The 13,158-nt window shown below is 17.1% G+C and overlaps 5 protein-coding genes across 5 annotated transcripts; 3 read left to right on the top strand and 2 right to left on the bottom strand.

Annotated features, from left to right (window-relative positions):
* Positions 1-123: 123 nt before the first annotated feature.
* Positions 124-1,079, bottom strand: PGAL8A_00288300 (conserved Plasmodium protein, unknown function; the record flags this gene model as incomplete). Its single annotated transcript, XM_028671886.1, has 5 exons — positions 124-172; positions 282-370; positions 502-574; positions 670-818; positions 1,026-1,079. The coding sequence occupies 5 exons, from the start codon at positions 1,077-1,079 to the stop codon at positions 124-126; spliced, it is 414 nt and encodes a 137-aa protein (XP_028528494.1).
* A 430-nt stretch (positions 1,080-1,509) lies between these two features.
* On the top strand, positions 1,510-3,402 carry PGAL8A_00288400 (lysine--tRNA ligase, putative; the record flags this gene model as incomplete). Its single annotated transcript, XM_028671887.1, has 1 exon — positions 1,510-3,402. The coding sequence occupies one exon, from the start codon at positions 1,510-1,512 to the stop codon at positions 3,400-3,402; it is 1,893 nt and encodes a 630-aa protein (XP_028528495.1).
* Positions 3,403-4,262: 860 nt separating this feature from the next.
* Positions 4,263-5,104, bottom strand: PGAL8A_00288500 (prefoldin subunit 2, putative; the record flags this gene model as incomplete). The annotated part of the gene is made up of 4 exons (XM_028671889.1): positions 4,263-4,365; positions 4,502-4,575; positions 4,743-4,866; positions 4,965-5,104. 4 exons carry the CDS (start codon positions 5,102-5,104, stop codon positions 4,263-4,265), a joined length of 441 nt encoding a protein of 146 aa, XP_028528496.1.
* A 2,240-nt stretch (positions 5,105-7,344) lies between these two features.
* Positions 7,345-8,517, top strand: IMC1l (inner membrane complex protein 1l, putative; the record flags this gene model as incomplete). Its single annotated transcript, XM_028671890.1, has 1 exon — positions 7,345-8,517. The coding sequence occupies one exon, from the start codon at positions 7,345-7,347 to the stop codon at positions 8,515-8,517; it is 1,173 nt and encodes a 390-aa protein (XP_028528497.1).
* A 1,222-nt stretch (positions 8,518-9,739) lies between these two features.
* PGAL8A_00288700 (conserved Plasmodium protein, unknown function) lies at positions 9,740-10,492 on the top strand (the record flags this gene model as incomplete). The annotated part of the gene is made up of 1 exon (XM_028671891.1): positions 9,740-10,492. The coding sequence occupies one exon, from the start codon at positions 9,740-9,742 to the stop codon at positions 10,490-10,492; it is 753 nt and encodes a 250-aa protein (XP_028528498.1).
* Positions 10,493-13,158: the final 2,666 nt, after the last annotated feature.

The raw sequence follows: 13,158 nt of genomic DNA on the forward strand, positions 1-13,158 counted from the left end.
TAATTTTACAAAAAAAAAAAAAAAAAAAAAAATTATATATTCAACAGATATAATTAAAAAAAATATCTCAAAATAGACAAAAGAAAACCATGGACTTCTATGTTAAATATTAGGAAAAAAATATTATATTTTACTTTTATATGTTCTTAAAGAATTTTTTTTTTTTAACATCCTATAAAAAAAATAAATTCAACAAGTATAATAACTTTAATAAATATTGTAGTTAAATAATTTTAATTTTTAAAAGTTTAATTATATTAAAATCTTTTTTTTTATTTAACATATCCTTTGTTTTAAGAAATTGAACTTTATTCCATAAATTATCTTCTAGTCTTTTTTGTTCACTAATTATCCTTCTTTCTATTTCTTCCTTTAAAACAGGAGAAATTATTTTAATTTTTTTTTAACCATATCAATTATTATATTATTTCATTTAAATTCATTAATAATGTTTTATAAAAAATGAAAAAAAATTAATACATATATATTTTATATAAATACCCTTTCTTTAAGATGATTTTCTAAATCATTGTGATATTCTAATGCTTCAATCAAATCCTTATATCCATATGCTCTTGTTAATAAAAATAAAAATAAATTTCTCTCCTTTTTATATTTTTTTTAATAATATAAAAATTAAAAATTTAATAAATTTTATATTTTTGTTACGGGACGGTATAATGAACGCTAACAGGAATAGGTTCTGACGCCTGCCAATTTTTTTGAAAGTCTAACGGATATAATAAAGAATTACTAGGTAAAAAATTCAAAATATTCATTTCTTCTTTTTTTTTTCTATCTGATAAAACATAATAAATCTTTAATAAAAAAAAAGAAAAAAAAAATAATTTAAAACAAATATGAAAATTAGAAAGAATAAAGATGAAAATAAATAAAATTTTGAAGGAATATATAAATATTAATACAAAGTGTATTTAGGTTTTATTGCATTTCTTAATTTTAGAATATAAGTTTACATATATAATAAAAATATTGTTTTATTATTAAAATAATATATTATTAACCTGTAGTAACACTACAAGAAAGTTAAAGAAGAACATATTTTTAAGAATTTTCATTTTTGTAATGGTATAAAATAAATTTATTATAAGTACATATATATATATATATATATATATATAAATACATTCCTTATTACCTATTAAGGAAAAATATTGACTTTTTTAATTCATAATTATTAAATGATATTTATGTCTACTATATTTACATTTTTACATAATTTTTACATTTTTTGTTACATCAAGTGTATATACATTTATATACTTTCATTAAATTAGATGAATTCAACGTATAACAAAAGTATAAAAAAGATATTTTTGATTAATTAAAAACTTAAATTATGTATAATATTAAAAAAAAAAAAAAAAAAAAAAAGAAAAAGAAAAAAAATGTTTTGATGAAAAGAAAAAGTTAAAATATAAAACAATTTATTACAATTTAATTAAAAATATTAATTACCTGATTGATGAAAAGTAACAACTAAATGCAATGAAAAAAAAGAAAAAGTTTTATTTATTATTGTTATTATCTGTACTTATATGTAATAATTCATTATGTTTTAAAAATAATAAATTGAAATACTTTTTTATATTAAAACAGAAAAGCAAATCAAGTAAAAATTCGAACAATTTTATTTTACATAATTATGGAAAAGAATTTTTTGAAAGAGTAAAAAAGCTAAATTTTTTATCAGATACTTTGAATATTGATGCATATCCATCATCTTTCTTAAAAAGGAATATAAAAATATATGATTTAAAAAAAAAGTATAATTATTTAAAAAATGGAGAGCAGGATAATGATACTTATGTGATTTATGGTCGTGTAATGATAAAACGAAATAACGGTATGTTTCTAAATATACAAGATGATGAAGATAACATACAAATTTACTTAGATGAAAATATTACGATTAAAAAAAAAACAGATGAAAGAAATGATCACATAAAAAGAAAAAAATGTAATTTGGATAACCATGAGTCTAATAATATTTTAATGGATGACGCAAGTATAAATGAAAAAAATAATAGTTTATATGATGAGTCAGATAAATTTAAAAACATAAATGAAGTAAAAGCTAGGAAGATAGTAGAAATAGGAGATTTTATAGCTATAAAAGGGTTCATTAGAAAAACTTTAAGAGGAGAAATAACATTACACACAAAAGAAATACAAATATTAACAAAGTCATTATTGCCATTACCAGATAAGTATAAGGGGATGCAAGATGTAGAATATAAATATAGAAAAAGGTACCTTGATTTTTTAACTAATAAAGAACAAAAAGAGAAAATAATAACAAGATTTAAATTAATTCAAGAAATAAGAAAATATTTATTAAAAAGAAATTATTTGGAAGTTGATACCCCCATGTTACAGTTATTACCAGGTGGAGCCACAGCTAAAGCATTTGAAACTCATTTGAAATCTTTAAATCTAAATTTATATTTAAGAATTTCCCCAGAATTATATTTAAAAAAATTAATTATAAGCGGAATTTCAGAAAAAATTTTTGAATTAAGCAAATGTTTTCGTAATGAAGGATTAAGTTCTATTCACAACCCTGAATTTACCTTATTAGAGATTTATAAGTCTTACTCTAATTATAAATATATGATAAAATTTGCTGAAAAATTAATAAAAAAAATAGCAAAAAAGTTTAATTCTATATCAGATTATAATTTAATTCACAAAAAATGGAAAAAAATATCTTTTATTAAAATAATAAAAAAGTATACATCTATAAACTTTTTAAATTTATCTTTTGATGAAGCTTATGATGCAGCTAAAAAATTAAATGTGACTTTTGATCAAGAAAAAAGTAATTTAAATTGGGGGTTAGTTGTTGAAGAAGTTTTTAAAAGAAAGGTAGAACCATTTTTGGGTTCTAATCCCATACATATTTTTCATTTACCATCAGATACATCATCATTAGCTAAATCATTAAATAAAAATAAAAAATTATCCGAAAGATTTGAAACATATATAGGAAAAATGGAGATAGCTAATGGATATACAGAAGAAGCTAACCCATTAATGCAAGAAAAAAAATTTATATTGCAAAGTTCTTTAAAAGATAAATGTATGAACCAAAATATTAATAGGAGTACAAAATTAGACAGTGATAAAAACATAAATCAAAATATCCATAAAAATAATGATCCTAAAGAATTATTTAATAGAAATAGCAAAACACAAATAAATAAACAAAATGTAAAAAGTCAAAATTATGATATTGATTATGATTATATAACAGCGTTGTCTCACGGATTACCCCCGACTGGTGGTTTAGGAATAGGCATTGATCGTTTATGTATGTTATGTACTAACTCAAATTCAATTAAAAATATATTATCATTTTCTATTATAAAACCAAATTAAAAATTACCTTTTTATATTTCATAATACCATATAAATAAAAAATATTATCTTATATATGTTCTAATATTAAAAAAAAAAAAAAAAAAAAAAAAAAAAAAAAAAAAAAAAAAAAAAAGCGAGACAAATTAATGATTATTTTGGTAATATTAATCTTAACATTCAGTATAACATCTAAATAAATAAATGTATTAATAAAAAAAAGAAATTAAATTTTTAAAGCTAAAGTTTTTATGGATTTATAATTTAGACACAGTTTATTATAATTTTTAAGGAATTTACTTATAAAAAGAATAAAACACTATAATGAAATTTTCTTTTGTTATTTTTTTTTTTTTTGAATAATACTTGAAAAAAAAAAAAAAAGAAATAAAATAATAATATAAATAGTTTATTTTTAAATATACTTAAAGAAATATTTAAATATATATATATATATATATATTTAAGAACTAAAAGTTTATGTCAACAATAGAACTAATGATTTTAAATAAATTTTCTCAAATTTAAAAAATATTTTTAAGTTTTTAAATTTTGTTTGTCTTACATTTATAAAAAGATAATTTACTAAATGAAAAAAAAAAATAGAGAAAAAAAAAAAAAAATTATAATAAAATTTCACATTTAAATTCAAAAAAAATTTACCATATATTAAAAAAAAAGCATTTTATATACATGTAATTATATATATATATATATATATATATATATATATATCAAAATATGAACTATAAAAAATTAATATTTTTTATTATTACTTTTTTTTAGTAGGTGGAGAAACAAATAAAAGTAATTTAGAACAAAATTATATAATAGAAAAAATAAAATAAAACCTTTATATAAATATTAACGTTTTTAATATATTAAAAAGTTAAACCTGACTTCTTGTCTTTATCATTGAAACTGTTGTTATTCTCAAGTGATTTCTTAGAGATAAGACTACTTGGTATATTTAATGTTTGTGAGCTATAAAAAAAATAATAAAATAAAATATTTAAAATATGATTTGAATTTATACTTTTTTTAATAAAAATATAATAATAAGCATATATTCATATAAATTATATGTAAATCTATAAAAAGAAAAAAAAGATAAAATTACTTTTTCATAAATTTTGAAATCTCATTATTTTTTTCGTCTAATTTTTTCTGGCATTCACTTATAATTTGTTCAACCTGTCATATTTCATAAAAAAAATAAAATAATAATAAAATAATATTATAAAAAATATTAAAAATAAAAGGAAGTGAAAATATAACTATAATGTATGATATATTTTAAATTTTTAATTTTTTAAAAATAACTAATAAAAATGTATTATTATTATATGAACTTAATTTACCTTGTTTTTATGATCTATCAAAGCTGGTTTAATTTCACCAACCGTTCTTTCAACTAGAATTTCACCAACCATTCTGTAACATCTTCTATCAGATGGAACATTTTCCAAAGCTTCCAATACTAATCTTGTATATTATTAAATAAAAAAAATAAAATAAATAAAAATTTAATATAATAATAATTAGTTTTTTAATAGTACATTTAAAAAAACATATATATTTACTTATGTTCTACTACATCTTGATATAACTCTTCTATCTTAGAGACTAACTGAACTCTATCTTTTTCTATTTGCTCATATGTTGACTTGGCTTCACTTTGTTCATCTAATTTTGTGATTTGGATATCTTTTTTATTTTCCATGTTATCAAATTCTCATTGAAATTAAATATTTTTTTATTGTATATAAAATATAAAAAAAAATAATTTTATATGGGTAATTATTTAAATAATATAAACATTTAACAGTGTAAAAGGAAAAAGATTAATTATAACAAATAAAAACTCTAATTAAATGATTTCGAGTTTATTATTCGAAAAAAAAAAAAAAAAAAATCATTTTTACATATTATATTTTTATTATAATTAAAAAAAGAAAAAATTCAACAGTTATTTTTTACAAGTATTTTTCTCTAATTTTTTTTTTTTTTTTTTTATTCCTCTTTAAAATAAATTCTTTTATAAAAAGGTATTTAAATAATATATTATTTTGTATTTATCCAAAATAATTGTGAATCTTTATGTATTCAAAAAATATTTATTTCTTATAATCTTTGAATAATAATTTATATTCAAAATTACTGTTTGATTTATTCATTTAAATTATATTTTTATTGTATGATGTATCTTAATGCTAAGTACGTATATGGTATAGTATATATAAATCTTATTTCTTAAAATTGCACTTCAAATTATTCGGCATAAATTTCATGTGAAAATGATTTATTAAAATAATACAAGTTGAAAATTGTAACTTAAAAACTTATATCTATAAAAGATATTACTAATTTAAGTAATTAAGTTTCTAAAAATTCTTTATTGTTAATTTTATTATGATAGAGCATTTTAATTTTAATTTATTTTTTCATAAGAACAATATTAAGAAAAAAAAACCTCTATAAATTGAAACAAAAATACATTAATATTTATAAATTACATAGAGATGTGCTTCTATATCATTTTTTACATAAAAATTACACTTCGGTGTAATTAAAAAAATATATAATATAAAATTAAAATTTATTAAAAATTTATTTTTAGTTTATAGATGTAATTTATTATCTATTCTATATATTACTGAGGTATTTTAATTTAATAGAGCAAAGATATGAGATTTTTATTTATCATTTTTAGTAAAAATGAAAAATTAATATATATATATATATATATATATATATATATATATATATATATATATATATATATATATATATATTTCTTTTTCATTTACAAGAACAAGGAGTCATGTTCTTTCTTTTTTTACTTACAGACTATGAAAAAGAGAACATAAAACTTTACGGATTTTATTTTAATAAGTATCTTTGTTTAAAATAATACGTCCATAATTTTTTTTTCTTTTTTTAGTAAACATAAATGTATTTTCCTCTTCTAATTAATTTCAGAATTACTTATTTTTTTATATAAGATAATATTAAAATGTCTTCAAAATATTTAAAAGAAATTCGTATAAAAATAAATTATCATTTGTGTAAAAAATAAAATAAGAGAAAATTTTCTGATTATTTTGATCATTTTTTTTTTGAAATATAAATTTATTATATATTTTTTTTTTTTTTATTAACATATAAGCTTGTATTAATACAAAGCTACAGTAACAAATAAATTTAAGTTTTATATTTATATTATGATCTACAATTATATACAACTGTTTTTTTGTAAGCTAATATTATATTAGTTGTTCATAATTTTTAAATAAAAAAAAAATTCTTAATTGAAACACTATAGCGCACACATTATTTAATTCATAAAAAGGGTTTAATAAAAAAAAAAAAAAAAAAAAAAAAAAAAAACCGTAACATTATGATATATAAATATAACAGAAATATTAAACTGTTACACACAAAAAAATTAAGAAAAAAAGGTTTTTTTTGGTTGTATTATTTTCTCTTTGTTTACATGAATTTTTAAATAAAAAAAAATTAGATAGCTCCATTTTTTTTAAATATTATTTCATTTTTTTAAAGCGTAAATTTCACATATCACATCTATTTTTTATTCTTATCATTAATGAAAAATAAAAAAGTTCTTATATACTTTATATATTAAAAATAACATTAGAGTGCCTATATGTACAAGTGCTTTTAATTTACTTGTAGTTCCAAATTTTCTTATTTAAAAATATTTAATTTTAAAATTATTTAATGTTATGAAAATTTCTAAACACAGGACAATACCTATTTTTAAGATTCTTTCTTTTTGATCCATATTTTAAATATTGCTTTTAGTTACGTTAGAATATATATATATATATATTTTTAGTAAATGCTTATTGAAAATTTTTATTTTTACACAAATATACCATCAATTTTATTCATGTTTTTTTTTTTTATTCTCAACAAAATTTATGAGTTAATCTAATAAATATGAAGAGTAGTAATAATATACCAATAGAATTTAATTGTGAAAATTTTGGATTAAAAAATTTTCCAGTAGTTGGTTATCCACTTAATGTATATAAAGGAAATTTTAAAAATCCAATTTATAAAAGAGATATTAGGAGACAATTCCAATCCAATCCAATTATTGTAAAAAAATGTTCTAGTCCTACATTTTTCAAAGTTCCAAGATATAGATTAAATTATGCTCATAAAAAAGTTCCTGTTCCTGTTTTTCATAAGATTCCAAAGATTGTCGAAATTCCAGAAATTAGAGAAATAACTAAATTTGTAGATTCTGTAAAAGTTGTTGACGTTCCAGTGGAACAAGTTAGAATTATTCCCAAATTAAAAATAAGGGAAATTGAAAAAGTTAGACATGTTCCAGGTCCAGTGGAGTATATAGATATTCCACAAGAGCATATTGTCCATAAACCATATACAGAAGTAGTGGAAAAAATTTACGAAATACCTGAAATTGAAGATATTGAAATCGAGGTACCAATTTATGTACCAACACCAATTGGCCCTCCAAAGGATATCCATATAAATATCCCTTTACCTTATGATGTTCCACAATTTTGCTTTAAACCAGATAAAAGTATACCTCCCACAATTTCCTTTCCTGAATTTCACAATATGAATAATATTCCTAATATTTATTTTCAAAACGAGAGATTTAGGGAAAATTCACCAAAAGTAGATATTTCCAGAAAGCATAAAAAAGTTATGTATTCATCACCACCAATAGAATATAGTATTAAAAATAAAAAAATAAATGAAAACAATGCAAATGAAAACTTTTATAATTATAATCAACAAAATTTCGATAAAATTCCCAAAGAAAATATATATTACAATAAATATAATATTAATTACGACAATATTAGTAATACTCAATATATACCAGAAAAAAATAATAATGACAGTTCACCTAATCAAAACGAAAAATATTATTATTCCTATTCATCATATAATAAATATGATGAAAATAACACAGAAAAAAATATTCATAACGATAATTATAATAAAATAGATTATTCTAATAATTATGAAAACAACAAAAATTATATATATGATGAATATGAAGATAAGAATGGTTACGATAAAAATATTATAGCAGAACTTATAGTACAAAAGAAGAAAATTTTGCATAATTAAATTTTAGTTAATATTTTTTTTCATTTTTTTTTTTATTTATTTATTTATTTATTATTTTTATTATTTTAAATGTTAAAATTAAAAAATTATTAAAACTATTAACTAATTTGTTGTCAAAAAGTGTTATAATAATTGTTATAAATAAATATATTTTATTAAAAAAAAAAAAAATAATAAAATTTATAGTTCTTCCAATCATGATAAGAAAATAAAATAACTTTCATAGATTATGAAAATTTACTAAATTCTGAATATAAATTTATTATATGTAAATGAGAATATATTCAAGAGCTTATATTTAAATACATTTTATTTGGGAAATTTAGAATGTCTATTTGTTATGTAATATCATTTTTCTTCAGTATATATAATTTTAATTATTTATGAAGCATTGTTATTTTTTGATAACATATTCAAAAAAGTATCTTCTAAATTTTGAATCATTTTAACTTAATACATTAAAAAATAATTTTTATTATCATTAAATAAAATTGGAAAATATATTTTTTCTATTTATTTGTATTTTTTAATAGATAAATGTGGTACTGGCCTGTTTGTACAAATAACATTTATAATAAGTGTAAAATACATTACAAAATATAATCTAATAATACATTACGTTCTTCACACTTTCAATGTTTGTCTCTTCGTGAAATTCCAAATAAATGAATAAATCATAAATAAAAAACATTTGAAAATATAAGAATGAAGTAAAAATAAAAATCAAATTGAATAATATATTTGTTCTAGATATCTATTTTTCTGCTAAAATGTTTAATTTCATCAAAATTGAATTGATTTTATAATAATTTTTCATATTTTTAATTTATTTTTATTTTACCTATTTTTGTGAATATTCTTTAAAATAGCTAAAATCTATAAAAAGAAAGTATATATAAAATCATAGTGTAATTAATAAAAGTTAAAATTAATTTTTTAATTACTTAAAATATCATTTTTTATTAAAAATATGTTTTATATGCAATTTTAGCTTTTTTTTTTTTTTTTTTTTATGAATATAGTCATAAAAAATTAATCTAAAAAGTATTTTTTCTTTTAATGTTAATATAAAATAAAAATATAAAAGTTTCTATTTGATCCTTAATTTTTTTTTTTTTTTTTTTTCAGTCGATATATGTTATATTTAATGAGACTAAATAAAAATATATTTATATATATATTTTGTATCTTTAAGTAATCAACTTTTTGTACTTTTTTGAAAATGAAAAAGGTGAATGTTATAAATAACTTTGATGAGCAAATAAAATCATTAAATGATAACAATATACCATATAAATATTATAACCCTTCACATAACATAAATATTCGTAATTATTTAAGTTCAAATGATATTAAATATAAGTGTAAACCTAATTCTTATTTAAGCCTTAATGAATTAGTAGAATTTGTTGACAATTTAAATAATTCTAAGAATGATAACATAAATTACATAATTAATGATTATGATAATAGTAATATTGAAATAATAGATGGGAAAGTAAACAGTAATGAAAAATATATTAAGGAAAATTCAGAAAATTATGAAGGTTTTAATAACAAAAATTTAATAAATGAAAATAATACGCTTAAACTAGTAAATGACACTTACAATTGTCACACTAATTATACTAAAAATTCCAACGTTATCTATACATTAAGTAATGAAATATCTAATTCAAGTGAGAATAAAAACATAATACATAATAAAATAAATATCCAGACTTCCTCTATATCTAACATTAACAATGATAATAATTTGTTAAAAGACCTGTTAAAATGTAGAAGCACTTTATCAAAGAAGAATAATATTAAAGATCCTGAAAAATTAATAAGTACAAAAAACTTAAAATTGATGTTATTACATCGACCTAAGTCTATTGATGATATCAGGAATTTGAATTTAACTGGTTTCGGTGAAGATAAAATAAAAAAATATGGGTATGATTTTTTAAAAGTTTTTTTATCTAACTATTAAGAAAAAAAAATTCTAGACTAAAAAAAAAAGATCATAACTTACTATTTCTGATAGGTATGTAAGTCTACATAAGATAAACTTTTTTTTTCATGCTTTAAAAATTTATGAAATACATAGTTATCTTTTTATGGTATTTTATATATTTTAAGGATATTTTTTTTAAAATTAATAAAATTATAACGCATGAAAATAGTTAAAAAATGTAATATGAAAATAATATACGATTAAAAAAAAAAAATTCAATATGATGTTATACGAATAATTGACGTATTTTAATCTATTTATAGAATTATTTTAAAATATATCCATCATATATCATAATTTCGAATATAAAATAATTTTTAGATATTTATTTTTATTTGTTTTATTGAAATAAAAGAAAAAATAATATTTATATCTATAAACGATTAATATTTAATGTCTTATTAAAATTTATATATTTATTTTACAATCATTATAATGAGATATATTAATAATTACAATAACATATATATATATATATATATATATATATATATATATATATATATATATATATATATATTTGTACTTAAAATTTAAACTAATTTAATTATGTATAAAGAGATAAAAGTTATAAGCTTCTAATACATATATATAATATATATTAGTATTTATCTTATTAAAACTTTACTATAACTTTCGTTTGTAATTCTTACTTTGTTTTAAAATATCAGTTTAATTATACTAATTTTTATTTTCGTTAATTTATTAATGACTATTAATTTAAATATTAATATAGATTCTGACTTTATTTTGGTGACATCGATTTTTATGATAATTATTATTAATTTTTTTTTTTTTTTTTATGATAAATATCATTTTTATTGTTCTATTTTATATAAAAATTAATGTTCTTAAAATTTTTGTAACATTTATTATGTTCTGCTTAAATAATTTTATAATTTTTAAATTTCATATATTATTTATTATATACTATATATTATATATATATCTTGATTAGTATTATTGTTGCCATTATTTTCTTTTTAAATAATTATCTTATATATAATAATGGTAACGTTTATATTATTCTACTTATGAGGCCATTTAAATCATAATATTTTTCATTACTAATTTGATTTCTTTTTTCATATTCATTAATTTATGAAAAATTTAAATGCATTATTCATGAAAAATTTGAATTATATAAAAGCCCATTATATTAATGTAATTATTCATGAAAAAAAAAAAAAATTAAATACAATATGCTGTACTTACATTAATCATATAAATTATAGAAAAAAATATTAAAAAAAACAAAATGAATTAAAAGTAATATAATTCTTTCATAAATCTAAGAAATGTTTTTATGAAGTACAAATTTATATATACATGTCTTTTAATAATTTTGAAATATTTATACTTTCATTAGATAAAAATATTAAATTAAAGATATTTTTTATAGATCATAAATTATTATTTGAAATTTCCATTAGATTGTATATTTTGTAGATATATAGATACCTTATAATAATATACTATAGAAACAATTAAAATGAACAGAATTTTTTTTTTTTTTTTTTTTCGGTACGCTATTAAAAATAATAATTTATATATTAAAACTCTTTTATTAATATTTATTTTTAAAAAATTTTGTAATTAAGAGTGTCGGTGAAGAATTATAGAAATTTATTAAACAATTTTTTACAATTTAAGTCAATTTCATTTATGAATTATCATATATTAATAATATATAAAAAAAAAAAAAAAAAATTAAGGAGATTTAATAATTTTATAAAATTGCTACTTTTGTATTTAACTTTTGAATTTTTTTTTTTTTTTTTTTTTTTTTTGCATTAAGAATTTTTTAGATGATATATGAACATGTAAATATGTATGCATACAATATAATTTAAAAGTGTATACTTATAAAAGTATAGTATGTATTATTAAAAAAATGAAAATTTTAAATTAGTTCAATAATTATTAAAACTTGTGTACATCTACACATATGTATCTTTTTACAGTCTTATATTTTCTTTTTTTTCTACATGATTTTATCTGTTTTTATAATGTACTTAAAGAATTAACATTATTATAACCCTAAAATAATAAATTATTTTTCTTTTTTTCTTTATCCTTATGTTTATCTTTCCTTTTTTCTTTTTATTTTTATCTTTCCCTATTTCTTTTTATCTTTAACTTTTCCTATTCCTTTTCTTATACCTTTCCCTTTTTTCTTTTTCTTTTTCTTTTTTCTTTTTTCTTATTTCTTTTTTTCTTATATCTTTTTTCTTTTTTCTTTTTTCTTTTTTCTTTTTTCTTATTTCTTATTTCTTTTTTCTTTTTTCTTTTTTCTTTATTTTTTTTTTTTTTCATTATTCTATTTTTTTAAATTATATTATTCTAGCAGATTTTTTTATTAAAAATAAAAATGCATGTTGAATTATAAATTCCGTTTAACTGATATAAACATAGTAAAAATTCATTGAATCATATATTTTTAATTTTCCATTATTTATGAATTCTTTTTTATTTTTGCATATATTTACCTTTGTAATTTTCTCTTAATTCCATATATTTATGGATATAATTAAAATATATTAATTTTAAAAAAATAAAACTGCAAACAAGAATAATATGAATATAAAAAAAAAAAAAAAAAAAAAAAAAAATTTTTTTTTTTTTTTTTTTTAAATAAATTT

This window comes from Plasmodium gallinaceum, assembly GCF_900005855.1.
Source record: "Plasmodium gallinaceum strain 8A genome assembly, contig: PGAL8A_v1_87, whole genome shotgun sequence".
NCBI classification, from domain to species: domain Eukaryota; phylum Apicomplexa; class Aconoidasida; order Haemosporida; family Plasmodiidae; genus Plasmodium; species Plasmodium gallinaceum.